Below are 16712 nucleotides of genomic sequence, written 5' to 3' on the forward strand. Positions count from 1 at the left end.
TTAAGACAGCTTGCATGACGCTGCACTGCACTTTTGAGTCAGAAAATACTTTTTTTTCCCTCCCTCAGTTAGTCAATTTTAGAAATATGCTTCCGTTTTAAAGACATCTGCCCAAGCTGAAGACCACTGTGCTTTAGCGTTGTCTGCTGGCTTTTTGCAATGGAAGGGGCAGAGAGCTGGGATTTCAGGCCGAGGACAGTGGGAAAGGACGTTTGCGACTGGTCCCCAGCAGTTGCTTCTTGTTTGACCAGCCAGCCCAGTCGGTTTCAAAAATTTCTTTGGTGAATCGTGTCCCTGACTACTTTGCATGCCGTTCCCCTCATTTGCATGCGCGGATCGGAAGCAGATCGCAGGAGAGGTTAGGGAATCGGGTTGGAGGGAAATCAGGTCACAAAGGGGTCGCAAACTGATCAGTACACGATTGGTTTGCTTAGTGAATCTAGCCCTTAAACCCAAAACAGACTTAGATGTATCTTTTGATTATGCCCCTCCACATGTCTTATCTTTTGCTCATTAACCCCCCCCCCCTTTTTTTTTTTACAAAACTGTAGCCTGGTTTTTATTTTTATTCAATTTTTCTATACTATTCTCTCAGGGGAGCTCAGAATGGTTTACATGAATTTATTCAGGTACTCAAGCATTTTCCCTGTCTGTCCTGGCGGGCTCAAAATCTCACTAATGTACCTGGGGCAAAAGGGGGATTAAGTGACTTGCCCAGGGTCACAAGGAGCAGTGTGGGTTTGAACCCATAATCTCAGGCTACTGAGGCTGTAACTTTAACCACTGTGCCACACTCTCCGCCACCCACGGCAGTAACAGCACTGACACTCATAGGAAGTCTATAAGCATTGGAGCTTTTACTGCCATGATCAGTGCTAAAAGTGCTAGCGCGGTTGTGTATAAGGGGGTGGGGTTAATTGTAGATGAGAGGTATTTGTATTGAGCCTAATAAAACTGGGCTACATATGAATTTTTGCTGTTTCTGTGCTGGCTATATATATATATATTTTTTTTTTTTATGTTATGTTTCTTCCATTTGTGTTACAATAAACTACTCAGTTTGTTGAGAAGTAGCATAAGGACATAAGGTCCATCTAGCCCAGTATCCCGTCTTCACAGAGGCCAATCCAAGTCACAAATACTTGGAAAACCCCAAAGAGTAGCAGCATTCCATGTCACCGATCCAGGGCAAGCAGGGGTGTTTAACTTGGTTGAACCTTTTTGAATATCAACCCCCCAAGAAACATACAAAAAGAATATAAAGTGATATCTTCTTATTGGACTACTGTAACTTAGGGCTCCTTTTGTTAAGCCGCAGTAGAGGCTTCTACCACAGTCCGGTGAGGTAACTGCTTCAGCGTTCATAGGAACTCTATGAGTGTCAGAAATTTCTACCATGGCTTAGTAAAACCCAGCATTAATTAGATATAATCTTGATTTAATGTTTTGTATTTTTAAAAAATCTTTTTAGTTTTTCTTTATATAAGGGGAGAGTGTGGCACAGTGGTTAAAGCTATAGCCTCAGCACCCTGGGGTTGTGGGTTCAAGCCCATGCTGTTCCTTGTGACCCTGGGCAAGTCACTTAATCCCCCCCATTGCCCCAGGTACATTAGGTAGATTGTGAGCCCACTGGGACGGATAGGAAAAAATGCTTGAGTACCCGAATAAACTCATGTAAACCGTTCTGAGCTCTCCTGGGAGAATGGTATAGAAAATTAAACAAAATAAAAATATATATATTTTATTATTTTTATTGCAAATCACTTTGATTATTATCTGATAGCATGATAGTATTTATTTATTATTATAATTTATTTGACTAGTTTTAGGGAGCTACAACTCCCTTTTTCAGCCATTCAGAAATGCTAGGTCTAGGATGCCAAATTTTGGAAAGAGAGAAGGTGCCGTACCCAAGGACCTAAGCACAGTCCCAGGTAGAGCTTTGGATTCTTGCCCAGAAATAGCTAAGAAGAAAAAATTTAAAAATTTAAATTGAATCAGGTTGTGCAGACTGAATGGACCATTTGGGTCTTTATCTGCCGTCATCTACTATGTTACTATGTTACTGTGACCACTTATACATCTTCCCTTGTGGTTCAGCCTTGAGGTATCTTTGTACTTGAAGAATGTGGTTACACTGAGAAAGCAGCAGAATCTAAGTCAAACTTCCCACAGCATGGGTCAGAGCCCCAAATGCGGTTGCAAACTCTGAATTTGGGATCATGAGCTGGGCAAGCTGGAAAAAAAACGTCCTCATCCTGCACCTTTTGGCAAGTCCATGCTCTCGTTAGATTTATGCGGCCTTCTTGGAAGGCTGTGGTTGATGGTACAGGAAGGCCAAGAGCAGTGGCATCAATGAAAAGGTAGAACTCTAGGGGTTGTAGTAACAAATGACAGCAGAAAAAGACCTGAATGGTCCATCCATTCTGCCCTATAATTGCATGCTTTACAATTCCCTGATTAAATTAAAATGTCTTTTTTTTTTCTTTGTTATTTCTGGGCCATTGACCTTAGAAGTCCACTCGGTACTGTGCTTAGGTTCCAACTACTGGAGTTGCCATGGAAGTTTACTCCAGCCTATCCACACCATCTCATTTGTGGGATTCACAATGTGAAAGTCTGCCCATTCATATTCCAATTAGAGATCCTCTCTGTTCATCCCGTGCTTTTTTGAATTCTGTCACTATTTTTCTCTCCACCACCTCCCTCGGGAGGGCATTCCAGGCATCCACCACCCTCCCGTGAAAAAGAATTTCCTAACATTACTCTTAAATCTACCACCCCTCAACCTCAATTTATGTCCTGTAGTTTTACCAATTTCCCTACTTTGCAAAAGATTTGGGGGTCCTTTTATCAAGTAGCGCTACTGGGGTTAACGCGTCGGACATTTCATCACGTGCTAACCCCCGCGGCTGGCTAAAAAACTAACGCCTGCTCAATGCAGGCGTTAGTGGCTAGCGCGGCAGGCAATTTAACCCCTTGGTTCTATATTAATACCTTTCAAATATTTAAGGGGTCCTTTTATCAAGCTGCGGTAGGGGATTAACGCGCGTAAACCGCCTGCCGCACTAGCCGCTAACACCTGCATTGAGCAGGCATTAGTTTTTTAGCCGGCTGCGGGGGTTAGCACGTGATGAAATGTCTGACGCGCTAAGCCCGCTAGCGTGGCTTGATAAAAGGATCCCTAAATGTCTATACAGTGGAGTAGCGAGAGTGACCAGTGCCCAGGGTGGTGGAGCCCCTCACCTGCCCTTTTCCTCACCCCCCCGCCATGCCTGCGCATCCACGCCCCTTTCCCGTACCTTTTTAACTTTGGCGCAGGCAGCGAAGAACTTGTCGCCTGTGTCGGCTTCAGAGCTCTCTCTGATGTCACTTCTTCCCAGGCAGCAAGTTCTTTGCTGCTTGTTAAAGTTTAAAAGGTTAAAAAGGTAAGGGGAAGGAGTGTGGGTGTGTGGGAGGGGGCTGAGAGGAGGAGAGTTCTCCTAGGACAAGCAGGATGAGTCAGCCACATATGGGTGTTGTCCCAACACCTCCCAATTTGCGGATAAGCTCTCCAATAGCTCAGAGAGATTTTTTTTTTTTTTTTTTCTCTGAGCACGTGCAGTGCCCGGGCCCCACTGGGCATGCCCGAGCCCTACCCATTTCCCCCTGCTGCCCTGTTTCTCTTAAGCTACCGCAATGTCCATGTATGGCTGCTGCGGGTTGTCGAATCCCTGGGCTGGAAAGATCTGGTACTTCAATCCCAGTCTCCTTGATGTTGGTTGCCCTGAGGAGGGAGTCAGTCAAATCTTGTCTCTGCAGTCCAGGAGGTTCTTGTGGACTGGAATCGCCACTGCCTGCGTGAAGTACTGGTACTGGTAGTTCAGGCCTTGTAGTACTCTGTCTTGGCTACTTGTTGTCCACCCACGTGGATCTTGAGAAAGGCTGTGAGTTTCTGGAGGGACTTGGGGTGAGTCCTCGTTTGTGGGGTTTTTATTTTTTTTTTTTTAGTAAATATTTATTTATTTTTGTGGGTGGTGACTCGGGGCGTGGCTGGAGGCTGGTGTGTAGCTTGTTCCTCCGTTGCTTGGGTGCATGGCATGCCGCTGAACCGCGCCATGTTGTTGTGCGTGGCTCCCTCTAAAGGGGGACATAGTGGGGAATGTAGCCCGCTGAGAGAGGAGTGGGTCAGCAGGAGGATTAACTGTGGCTGCTGGTCCCACCCCTGGTGGTTCGCAGGTTCATGTGCTGCTCCACTTGACTGGTTGGGTGGCTCCATGTACCCCACCACCCTTCTCTGTCCTTCTTGAGAGGGGGGGAGAGCCTGCAGAGAAGGGGCAGGATGCACCCCTTCATCTGTGCCAGTGCTACTGGCTGCGTTTCCCACTGTGCCTGGAGGCAGAGAAAGAGGAGTGATAATGCCTCTTGAGTGGGCTTCTGCTGCTGTACTGCCTATTGTATATTAAACTGTACAGCGCTGCATATGCCTTTCAGTGCTATAGAAATCATGAATAGTACAGAGTCCCTCATGCTAGCTGGAAAAGCACTCTGCCTAGGTTTTATGAAGAGCAAACAGCTTTTTAGACTGAGGAGTTTCAAACCCCCACCTTTGGAGAGGCATGGTCTGACATGCCGCATCTCTGAAGATATCAGCACCCTGCTGAGAAAGGCAGACTCCTTGTTCCCAACATGAGAGGGGGAGGGGGGCAGGGTGGGAAAGGTGTGAATTGTAGACTCTGCAGGACCCCAAGAGGGAAAGAAACATCGAGTTGTTGGTTTTTTTTTTCAGCATGTCCTTTATAAGCTGAACTCTGGGGCAGCATGTCTCCTACTGGGGGGAGAGGTCTGCAGGTCCCCTCCAAGGGAAAGAAGCATGGGAGATTCTTTCTCCTTAAATTCAGATTGGGAGGAGGGTGGGGCAGAGCCCTCGGGGCTGCAACAGATTATCAGAGGTTTTCCCAAAAACAAGCAGATAGGACTTACCTTTGAACCCCAATCGGCTCCCTGCAGAGGCTGGCTGTAAGCGGCAGCATGCCGTCTGGAGGGTGAAAGCCCCGATCTGTTGCTTGCAGAGGCTGTGGATTTACGCAGCAGCATGCAAGACTCCTAACGGCTGCCCTGCAGAGGATGGCTGTAGGTGGCAACATGCAGGGATTCCTGGAGAGATCTCTCGGTCTGGCGAGACTCCTATCGGCTGCCCTGCAGAGGCTGGTTCTAAGCGGCAACATGCAGGGACTCCGGGAGATATTTCTCTACTGGGCCAAGTGCAGGCGGGGGGATTAGCTGAGCCAGGGCATCCTGGAGGCTCCTTGCCACTGTAGCTTGTGGATCCCCCGCTGCTGCATTCTGATGAGGATGGCTGCTGGAGGAAGATTCTCGGGCCTCACTTCTCTTCATGCCTGGCTGTAAGCAGCAACATGCAGGAACTCCTGGAGAGATCTCTTGGTCTGGTGAGACTCCTATCGGCTTCCTGCAGGGGCTGGCGGCTAGCGACAGCATGCAGGACATCCGGGAGAGATTTCTCAATCGGGCAAGTTGCAGTCGGGGGGGTTGACTGAGCCAGGATGTCCTGGAGGCTCCTCACCGGATTCGTCTGTGGATCCCCCGCTGCTACGCTCCGATGAGGATGGCTGCTGGAGGAAGATTCTCGGGCCTCACTTCTCTTCATGAAGTCTCTCAGTGCCCTCTTCCTTAGCTTGCGTGCACTTGGTGACATGTGCGCACAATGCAAGCCACACGGAAACCTCGAGCACCGGATCCAATCAGTGGGCGCACAATTCATGAGGATCCAGTGTGTTCATCCTCCTCCTGCATCCCAGTTGTTTCTTTAGATGATTCAGGCATCTTCATGAGTAGAAAAGTTGTAATGGAGAGCTGTAGAAAAATCCGACCGATGGGAACGGGCGGAAACTAAAGACTGGGGATTAGGGGGAAGCAGGGGGAAATGGGTAGGGCTCGGGTATGCCCAGTGGGGCCCGGGCACTGCACGTGCTCAGAGAAAAAAAAAAAAATCTCTCTGAGCTATTGGAGAGCTTATCCGCAAATTGGGAGGTGTTGGGACAACACCCATATGTGGCTGACTATCCTGCTGTCCACGGAGAACCTACGTTACAGGTAAGTAACTACACTGTACCAGCTCTCTGAGGAAGACTGCATCTGGGGCAAAATACACCCCCTAGCACTCCCCTTACTACGCCACTCTGTCTGTATCTTATCACCCCCATCCCTTCTCTCCTCCAAAGTATACATTTTGAGGTCTTCTAGTCTCTTCTTGTACACTTCTCCTCCCTATTCGTGGTTTCAGTGATCGCAGTTTCAACTATTTGTGATTTTTTTTGACTGGGCCCCCACCCTAGAGAATTGCTCGGAGGCAGCCCGCATTGGCCGAAATTGGCCCCGGGACTTGGATCGGGGCGAGGAGAAGGAGGCGATTGGAGGTGAGCAGCTGCCCCAGGAGCACAGCCCTCAGCCGTGGATGCAACTCTGGTGGCAACTTCATGCACAGACCTTACCTTGTGGTCTAGCGGTGACGCGGGGCAGGAGCAATCTTCCTACACTCCTGCCCCATGCAGAGCCTTGCTGTGCACCCATGCTGTGAGTTCCTGTGGTCTCACGAGACAACAAAGGGAACTTCTTTTATATCCTCCCATCCTATTAGCTCTTTCTTCAGGACCTTGAGTTTTGTGTGGCTGCCCTCTACTTTAGTTGTTATAGTAAACCAAACCATTTGATGACCACTACCGCCAAGTGAGCACCCATTCAGATATTAGAGACACTTTCCCATTTGTAAGAACCAGATCCAGTATCACTTTTTCCCTCATCGATTCCATCACCATTTGTCTGAGAAGAGCCCTTTGAAGGGCATCCACGCTCTACTTCTTTACGATTCCGCAGACAGAACTTTCCAATAAAGCACCTCTTTTTTCATTCCCAACTTATGGATATCTGCAACATGATCTTTATCAAGTTGCTGCGCTTGAGTCGGAGGTCTGTAGACAACAGCCACATAGATAGAAGTTCCATCTTCTCTTTACAAAGTGATCCATATTGCTTCTGCCTTTCCTCAGGCCCCCTGCATTTCAGTCTTTACTTAGGGCTGGATTCACTAAGCAAACCGATCGTGTACTGATCTATATGCGACCTGATTTTACTCCAGCCCGATTCACTTACCTCTCTGCCGATCCGATTCCCATCCGTGCATGCAAATGAGGGGAATGGCATGCAAAGTAGGCACGGACGTGATTCACAAAACAAATTTCACGATCCGACAGGGCTGGCCGATCAACCTAAGAAGCGACTGCTGGGGACCAGTCGCAAACGTCCTTTCCGACTCTCCAGCTCCATTGCTGCTCTGCTCTCTGCTGCCCCGAATCTCTCCTGCATGCCACCCCAATGCTCTGCCCCAATCTGTCCTGCCTGCTCTGCCCTGAATCTCTCCTGCCTGCTGCCCCAAATCACCACCCTGCTCTCTCCCGAATTGCCACCCTGCTCTTTCCCAAATCTCTCCTGCCTGCCGCCCTGAATCTCTCCTGCCCTTCCCCGCACTGCGAGCCCGTGGTTTTAACCCGTGGGTTTAAAGCTGGTTAAAACCACAGGCTTGCTGGGCTACTAAAAATAAAGTAAAAGTTAAAAAAAAAAAAAAAGTCGCAGCTCAGACGGGTCTTAGATGTATGCGCAGACCATCTACAGATGGTCTGTGCATGCGTCGAGATCGCACATTAGCGATCCTTGTCGGCAGATGGGGCGTTCCTCCGATTGCCCCCATTAGAATATTAACAGTTTGTGAATCCATCGGACCTGCCCGGATCGGACATGGATGTCACGATTGGGCAGGTTAGTGAATCTAGCTCATAGAGAGCTACTCCTCCACCTTATCAACCATTTCTATCCTTCCTAAAAAGATTATAGCCCGGTATGTTTGCGTCCCATCTATGGGAATCACTGAACCATGTCTCTGGGATCTGAGTACAATAATGGGGCAACAGCTACAGTATGTATGATAGGCACTGTGTATTGTTTATGTATTTCAAAGCTCCAGATAATTAATTGTAGTGAAAGTGCAGGTTATCTTTGCATGGTGTTGTTCTATGTTGTACATGCATTATTACTGCTGGCAGCACATCGCTTGGTTGTAACTTTTGATGTGTCATCTGATTATCATATTCTCTGGTTGGCCAAAATGAAAAGTGAAGGTCACAGACTACCTGGATGGATGTAAATGTTGTCTAAGTGATATGATGAAACGGTGTGTGTATCTGTGCAGTTTCATGCAGGCAAGGTAACTGAATTCATCAGTGTAAAGCAGGGGTAGGCAATTCCGGTCCTCGAGAGCCGGAGCAAGGTCAGGTTTTCAGGATATCCACAATAAATATGCATGAGATAGATTTGTATCTCAAGGAGGCAGTGCATGCAAATCCATCTCATACATATTCATTTTGGAGATCCTGAAAACCTGACCTGTCTCTGGCTCTTGAGGACCAGAAATGCCTATCCCTGGTGCAGGGGTGTCAAAGTCCCTTCTTGAGGGCAGCAATCCAGTTGGGTTTCCAGGATTTCCCCAATGAATATGCATGAGATCTATTTGCATGCACTGCTTTCATTGTATGCTAATAGATCTCATGCATATTCATTGGGGAAATCCTGAAAACCCGACTGGATTGCAGCCCTTGAGGAGGGACTTTGACACCCCTGCCCTAGTGCAGTGGTTCCCAACCCTGTCCTGGAGGACCACCAGGCCAGTTGGGTTTTCAGGATAGCTCTAATGAATATGCATGGTGCAAATTTGCATGCCTGTCACCTCCATTATATGCTGATCTCATGCATATTCATTAGGGCTATCCTGAAAACCCAACTGGCCTGGTGGTCCTCCAGGAAAGGGTTGGGAACCACTGCCCTAGTGTAAAGCAATTTGCACTCTTAAGGGACTAGACCAGGGCTACTTAGTTCCAGTCCTTGAGATTCACATGCAGGCCAGATTTTCAGGATATCCACAATGAGAGATTTACATACCAAGGAAGTAGTGCAGGGGTGTCAAAGTCCCTCCTCGAGGGCCGCAATCCAGTGGGTTTTCAGGATTTCCTCAATGAATATGCATGAGATCTATTAGCAAACAATGAAAGCAGTGCATGCAAATAGATCTCATGCATATTCATTGGGGAAATCCTGAAAACCCGACTGGATTGCGGCCCTCGAGGAGGGACTTTGACACCCCTGAAGTAGTGTATGCAAATCTCTCTCATTATGGTTATCCTGAAAACATGGCTTGCCTGTAGAGCTTGAGGACCAGAATTGAGTAGTCCTGGAATAGACTGTAGGCAGTGCTTTTATATTTTCAAAAGTAAAACCTAATTTTAGAACAGTTTTGGGTTCAAACTAAGAAGTAGACAGAATTATTCTATTCAGTCATAAAGGCAAGTAACTTTCCTTTAATAGAGTTTCAAAACCTCTAGTTCTTTATAAATCTGATAGGATAAATCTCTCCCTGCAACTTAATCTGTAAGTAAAGAGGATGCCAGAGAACACATGGCAACATAATTCAAACATATTTGGGACAGATACAAGAGCAGGTGGTAGGGGCAACCCAGGAAACCGAGCCAATGGTCTTGGAAAGAGCAACTGAACAGATTAACCATTTGCTCATCCCTGGAATGAACAATTTTGGGAGCTGTCGAACATTGTAACCCAGGCTGGCCATGGTTGGAGACAGGATGGACCTTGGTCTGACTGAGCATAGCTTTTATGACGTTCTTATTGTTCGGCCATTCCTAGGCGGTAAAGGAAAGGTCACTTGAAACCGCTCTCTCCTAGTCAGCACTTAAAAGTACACGAACTAGGAAGCATAAGTCCTAGCTAAGCATAAATGGGGGAGGGGGAGGGGGAGGGAAGAAGCTGAATTTTAGAGGAGAATCTTGATCAAATGGCCAATTTTTATTTGCGGTCCGGGGAAGACCATACCAAATCCTTATAAAGGAGTTTGGTGTCCCTTGAGAGTCACGGGGTTTCCAGTCTAAAACTAAACCGTGGCCAAGAGCATCTCTTTTTTTCCTCCCCTCACTCGAGAGTCCCTGAGTTTTCACTCATTCATCTCTGCAGACAACAGAAGTTTTTGGGAAAGTCATCCCCACTCCCCTTCCTTTATCTATTTCTTTTTGCTGAAGAAGTAAAAATTTAATAAAAAAGCAGCATTCCTATCTGGACACTTTGTGTCGACCAGAAAACTAGCGAGCTAAGGGGTCGGGTCGGGCTGTTTTAATAGCCGGAAGTGTCTCCCCCCCACTTCCCCCCCCCTTGTCTTCGGGCTCGAGAGCAGAGGGTGATGTTTTCCGAGGACTTGGACAGGGAAGAGCCTCCATGGAGCGGCACAAACAGGAAAGCCTTGCATCAGAGGACGGGGAGGAGCCGCGGGGCTGCGCTGCTGCTTTGTAGTCTCTCGCGCTCGGAGCATTGTCTGCGCTAAAATGAACGGGGGCGAGGAGGGAGTTCCAAACCCCGGCGCTGCCCAGCCCCGAGCGTTCACGTAATGAAGAGGAAACGGAGGATGAGATTACCATGGAAAGCTAAAATGGTAAGTCGCTCCGGGAGCCGGCGGCCGTCAGATCGGTGCCTCCCCCCCCCCCCCCCGAACGCTTTCGGCTGCGAAGTTTTCGTTCCGTCTGGTTCGGCCGTCCCGCGGGGCTTTGCCAATTCGTTGCATTAAAAGGTCATCCTTTGTCTCCCGCCCGAGGCTTGACAGCTGAAAACTTCGGAGGCAAACGGGGGTCAGTCCTTTTGCTGCTGGTCTGCGCAAGAATTTGCAAAATGAAATCCTTGCAGTATAATACCGAATGGTACATTTTCGGGCGGTTTCCTTTCCCTGGGCATCTTGCATGATTTTTTTTTTTTTTTAATATAATATATAGAGCGAAAAGCTTTTATGATTTGAAACTTTGATTTTTTTAATAATATTGTACAATGAAGACTAAAAGCATTAAATATTCGCTGTTGTTATTCATGACTGAAACACAATATCCCACTCTGACAAATATGCAAAATATTTGCAAGCCTAGAGGAAAAGTCAGTAAAGGGATAGGCGAGTTATCCCGACGGATACCCCAAGGCATCTGGCCAAGACAAATCCAGTCCCCCCCTCTTCATTCTTGCACTTCTCAGATTGTTTGAATGGATCCATATTGTGAAATAGCCAGCTGTGCTAGAAGTGTGTATATGTAACTTGCACCAAGCATCATTTCATCCCCTCCCCCCTTCTCTCCCTTCCTTGGCAGAGCTCGAGTCAGGACTGGGGTGAAGAGGTAGAGGAAGGAGCCATTTACAATGTCACTCTCAAGAGAGTGCAGATCCAACAGGCTGCCAATAAAGGAGCGAGATGGCTCGGGGTGAGTACACTTTCCCTGCTCCCACTGAGTCGAGAGAGACGTAGGTGGACTGTCTGTCATCCGAAGAGAAAGTCAGCTGCAAAACCAAAGTAGTTTCAACCGCAGCCCAGTTACTTCCAGATGAACTTGCTGAGTAAGAGTTTTCCCTGAAACTCTCCGTTTAAAAAGTTACATATTTAAACAAACACACTTAACTGCTGTGCCCTGGGAAGGAGTTCAGTCAGATTGCAGTGCAGAATTTCCAAGTAGGTAAAACTGTAACCAGAATATCTAGCTCATTTCGAGTTTCTTCTATCCATAATAATACTAATGGTTTCTGACTCAGATTGCATGCAGATCCTTTGTAGAAACAGTTGCTTGAAAGTGGTTGATATAAATAGCATCAGTTTTCATCTCCACCTGTATCAGCACTACCTATGAAAAAGCAATACAGTAAAAGGATTTAACAAATTTTCAAGTGCGCTTGGATATAATGTTCAAAAAGTGTCATATTGGGTCAGACCAAAAATCCATCAGAGGCTAATGCAAGTCACAAATGCCTGTCAGGATCTCAGAGGTTAGATAGATTCTATACTGCTAACCCAGAAGCTTGGTCACACATTTTTTTTTAAATCCAGTTATGCTCATAGCTTTTACTATCCTTTGGCAACAGATTCCAGAGTTAATATGTGTTCAGTGAAAAAATATTTCTGCAATTTGTTTAAAATGTACTGTTTATTAATTTCATGGCTGTCCTTTAGAATCTTTTAAACAGCTGATTTACTCTTATCCCTTCCACTTATAATTTTATGGATCACTATCAATCTTCCCTCAGTCCTCTCTAGCCTTTCTATGAGGAGGAATTATTCTATCCCCTTTACCATTTTGATCTCTCTTCTTTGTACCTTTTCTAATTTCACTATGGGCTCTTTTTACAAAGCCACAGTAGGGAATCCCCAGGAATTGCTACCGTGGCTTTGTAAAACAGGCCTTTATATCTTTTCTGATAAACAGAAACCAGAACTGTTTTATTCTGTACTCCTTTCCTATAATTCAAAGCATTCTCTTTGCTTTTTTTTTTTTTGGGGGGGGGGGGGGCTGTCACACATTGAGCAGAAGATTTTAATACATTGTCCACGATGATCTTTTCCCTGGGCCGTGAATTCTAGTGTGAAACCTAGCATTGCCTAGCTATAGTTTGGATGCACCTGTCTAAATTAAATTTAATCTGCTATATGGATACCCATTCTCCCAGTTTTGTGATTTAACTTTCATTAATTTTATGTTATCTGCAGTTTTGACTACCTTACTTATTGCTTCCATTTCCAGATAATTTCTTAGCTTGTTATAAAGGACTAGTCCCAGTTCAAATCTCTGCACACTCCATTATTCACATTTCTCCACTGGGAAAATTAACCATTTAGCCTTACTCTCTGTTTTCTTTTAACTGGTAGTTTCAAGTCCATGGAACGAAACAGGGGAAAGCAAAACTACAAATACAAATATGCAAAAGACAGAATGGAATTGTCCAGATCAGAATGATGTGCACCAATGAAAGTGTCCTCCAACTCATTTGATAATATAAGAATCTTTATTCATCCAATAGCGCAATGATACATCCAACGACTCAGTGACTTGACATGTACATGTTTCGGCCAACAGGCCTGCTTCAGGAGTCTTAAGAGCCACCAATGATAATATCTGGAATGTGCTTCCGCTCAGATAGATTTTGCCAAACTTCAAACAAAAAGAGCTGTCATATAGAATTTCTCAGGAAGCAAGTGCTAACATCAGGTGACGAGCGTCCTGCTGCTAAAAGATACATGTCATTGAGTCGTTGTATGTATCATTGTGTTATTGGATGAATAAAGATTCTTATATTATCAGATGAGTTGGAGGACACTTTTATTAGTGCACATCATTCTGATCTGCACAATTCCATTCTGTCTTTTGCAGTTTCAAGTCCATAACAGGACATTGCATCCTATCCTTGAGATTATTTATGCACATTTATTCACACCTTCAAAAAATGCAGCAGGCAAAAAATGGCTAAATCAAGGCTGGCTTTGTCCTATTAAACCCTGACTATCTATGGGCTTCTTTTACAAAGCCGCGGTAGAGGTAGAAATCTCATAGGAATTCTCGTCAGCCCGTGGTAGAAACTAGAGAATGGCACGGGAACAAATTTGTACCCCGTCCCCGCAGGAACTCAATTTCTCTACCCCGTCCGTGTGGGTTTTGTCGCTATCTCTGCCCCATTCCTGTAAGCTCTGATTTAACTACACAAGTCTCAAACACTTATGATTTTAAAGTGTTTGAGGCTTGTGCAGATAAGGACAGAGCTTGCAGGGATGGGTCAGGGCAGGAAAAGAACTCATTGGGATGGGACGGGAAAATGATTTCCCGCGGGGATGGGGAAAAATTAATCCCCGTGTCATTCTCTAGTAGAAACCTTTACTGCGGCTTTGTTAAAGGAGCCTTCTGTGTGTAGTAATTTTAGTCTTTTTAGGGCATATATGGATAAAGGTGAGCCAATTGATGTGGTGCGTGATATTTGGATTTCCAGAAAGTGCTTCACAAAGTCCTTCATGCTTTATAACCTACTTATGAATTATCTGAAAGTGGGAATGAGGGAGGTGATATGACTGACACAAAAGGTCAGGGAAGGATAATTGCCATCTTCCATTCTCTTTATAGCCACCTTCTTATCCTTCATCCCCTTCCTTCTAAAACCAACTCTCCTTATAACAATGCATCTCAAAAACTTATTGTAAACCACATAGATTCCTTGCAGAAATTGCAGTATATAAGACACTGTATTGTACTGTGATTAAATCTGCACATTCAAGAAAATTATTCAGAGTTGTTAAACCACAAGTGAATTGTGATAAACCGCAGGAGGATCTTGCAGCACTATGACATTGGGTATCCAAATGGCAGATGAAATCTATTGTTTACAAGTGCAGAATGATGCACATGGGGAAGAATAATCCAAACCAGGGATGCCCAAAAGGTCGATTGCAAAGGCAAAGCAAGTTGATCGTGGAGCCTATCCTGGGCTCCGCTATAGACTCGCCTTGCCTTTGCATTCTGTTTGCCCTGCTTCCCTGACTCCAGGCCTAGTGCGTACAAGCACCAGGCCCATAGACTTCCCCTCCCAACGTCAATTTTGAGAGGAAGTTCCGGGCCAGCCAATCGCTGCCTGGGTGGCCTGGAACTTCCTCTCTGATGCTAGAATTGACGTCAATGGGGAAGGCTTGTGAGCCCGGCGCTTGTACACACCTGGCCTGGCCTGGTGTGTACAACAGGGAGAAATCGACGGTGGGGGGGAAGCAGCGAGAGAGAATGAAAGTCAGATAGAAAGAAAGAAATGGAGGGGAGGGAAGAGAGAAAGAAAGAAAGAAAAGGGGCAGGGAGAGAGAGAGAGAGAGAGAAGGAAAGAAAGAAAGGGTAGGGGGCAGGGAGAGAGAAAGAAAAATTTGGACTCATGGAGGGACAAAGAGAGATGTTGGGTGGGGAATGTAATGAGGTCTGGAGGAGAGGAAGCATGCAGGAGGCAAAAAGAAAGAAATATTGGATTTACAGTCAGAAGAAGGAAGTGCAACCAGAGACTCATGAAATCACCAGACAGCAAAGATAAGAAAAATAATTTTATTTTAAATTGTGATCAAAATGTGTCCATTTTGAGAATTTATATCTGCTGTCTATATTTTGCACTATGGCCCCCTTTTACTAAACCGCGATAGCGTTTTTTAGTGCAGGGAGCCTATGAGCATCGGGAGCGGCGTGGGGCATTCAGCGCATATCCCTGTGCTAAAAACTGTTATTGTGGTTTAGTAAAAGGAGAGGGGGTATATTTGTCTATTTTTGTCTAGTTGTTACTGAGGTGATATTGCATATTTTAAAGTCATCTGCCTTGACCTCTTTGAAAACCCCCCAAATATAAATGATAATTAACATTTCTCTGCGTACAGTGTGCTTTGTGTTTTTAAAAATTTTATTGTTGGTAGATCATTTTGACTTGGTCATTTTAAAAGTAGCCCTGATCCAAACTATAGCTGCGTGAATCTAGGTTCCACATTAAGAGTCACCACCTGTGAAAACGATCTAGATGTCATCATGGACAATACATTGAAATCTGCTCAATGTACAATAGAATGATCAAAATAATTAGGAAAGTAATAGAGGATAAAATATCTTAACACCTCTGTATCACTTTCTGATGCAACTGTACCTTGAGCGTTATGTGCAGTTCTGGTTAATGCATCTTAAAAAGCCGCACTAGGCAGAATTAGCAAAGGTACAGAGAAGAACAATCAAAATGATAAAGAAAACCTTTGTATATTAAGAAAGGCTAAAGAAGTGATGGCTTTCCAACTTGAGAAAGAAATGGCTGCAAAGAGACATGTTTAGTTTGTCTGCAGTTTCATTTTTGAGTTATTTTAGTAATCTAGGCTGTATACCAGCCTGTCCTGGTGATTTGCTACTGTTTAGCTTGTCGGTTTGTCTTGTTCCATCTTCCAGGTTCACTGAGATTTGTTTCAGTTCTGAATCCTTCTTAAATAACATTTATGACACCTTTCTAAGTAAAGAGTGAAGCATACAGTAACTTCCTGGCTGACCCTTTGACCCCTCAGTCATCTAATGATCCAATCAACTCCCTCACTAGCTTCTTGCTGGGCTAGTCTTTGTATTCTAATATTTTTGAGTTGTTAGTTATTTAAAGTTGCTAAAGGAGTAGGGGATACTTTAATCCAGGGGTGTCAAAGTCCTCGAGGGCCGCAATCCAGTCGGGTTTTCAGGATTTCCCCAATGAATATGCATGAGATCTATTTGCATGCACTGCTTTCATTGTATAGATCTCATTCATATTCATTGGGGAAATCCTGAAAACCTGACTGGATTGCAGCCCTCGAGGAGGGACTTTGCCACCCCTGCTTTAATCCAATGTAAAGGCTTCTGAATTTATTTGGTTTATGTTGATTAGTCAATGCCTTGCAAGAGGACTACAATTAGTCTATTAATTGAAGCTTACTCCTTCCTTATTTAAATCCTTAGATTAAATGTTGTGAAAAATGATCCTATTGTCCTCTTAATTGGGATAAAAGATTATAAAATAAAGAATGTGCTTGTGGTGGGAAGAGACACAATGAATCTAAAATTATTTTTGGCACTTTATACAAGCTAATAACCTTTTTTCTTTTAGGATAATTAAACTAAAGAAATAACCTAAAACTGTTTTACTTAAGGTACTTTTATAAAGGAAATTAAACCATATAATTTATCAATAAACTCACAACCTATCTCCTTCTCCAAACTTTGTCACCTGATTTCCCAGCAAAACAATGTTCACTTACCTGTAGAATCTTTATCTGCTCCCAA

The 16712-nt window shown here is 45.0% G+C and overlaps 1 protein-coding gene across 1 annotated transcript in view; it reads left to right on the forward strand.

Moving 5' to 3' along the window:
• The first annotated feature begins 10021 nt into the window (after window positions 1-10021).
• The window catches only part of RGL1 (ral guanine nucleotide dissociation stimulator like 1), a 301090-nt gene continuing 294399 nt past the window's right edge, over window positions 10022-16712 (forward strand). The window contains exons 1-2 of the mRNA XM_033916403.1: window positions 10022-10543; window positions 11241-11351. Of these exons, the coding sequence (XP_033772294.1) occupies window positions 10499-10543; window positions 11241-11351 (156 nt within the window). The 5' untranslated portion in view covers window positions 10022-10498. The remainder of the gene's footprint in view (window positions 10544-11240; window positions 11352-16712) is intronic.

Source organism: Geotrypetes seraphini, chromosome 12 (genome assembly GCF_902459505.1).
Source record: "Geotrypetes seraphini chromosome 12, aGeoSer1.1, whole genome shotgun sequence".
In the NCBI taxonomy this organism is placed as follows: domain Eukaryota; kingdom Metazoa; phylum Chordata; class Amphibia; order Gymnophiona; family Dermophiidae; genus Geotrypetes; species Geotrypetes seraphini.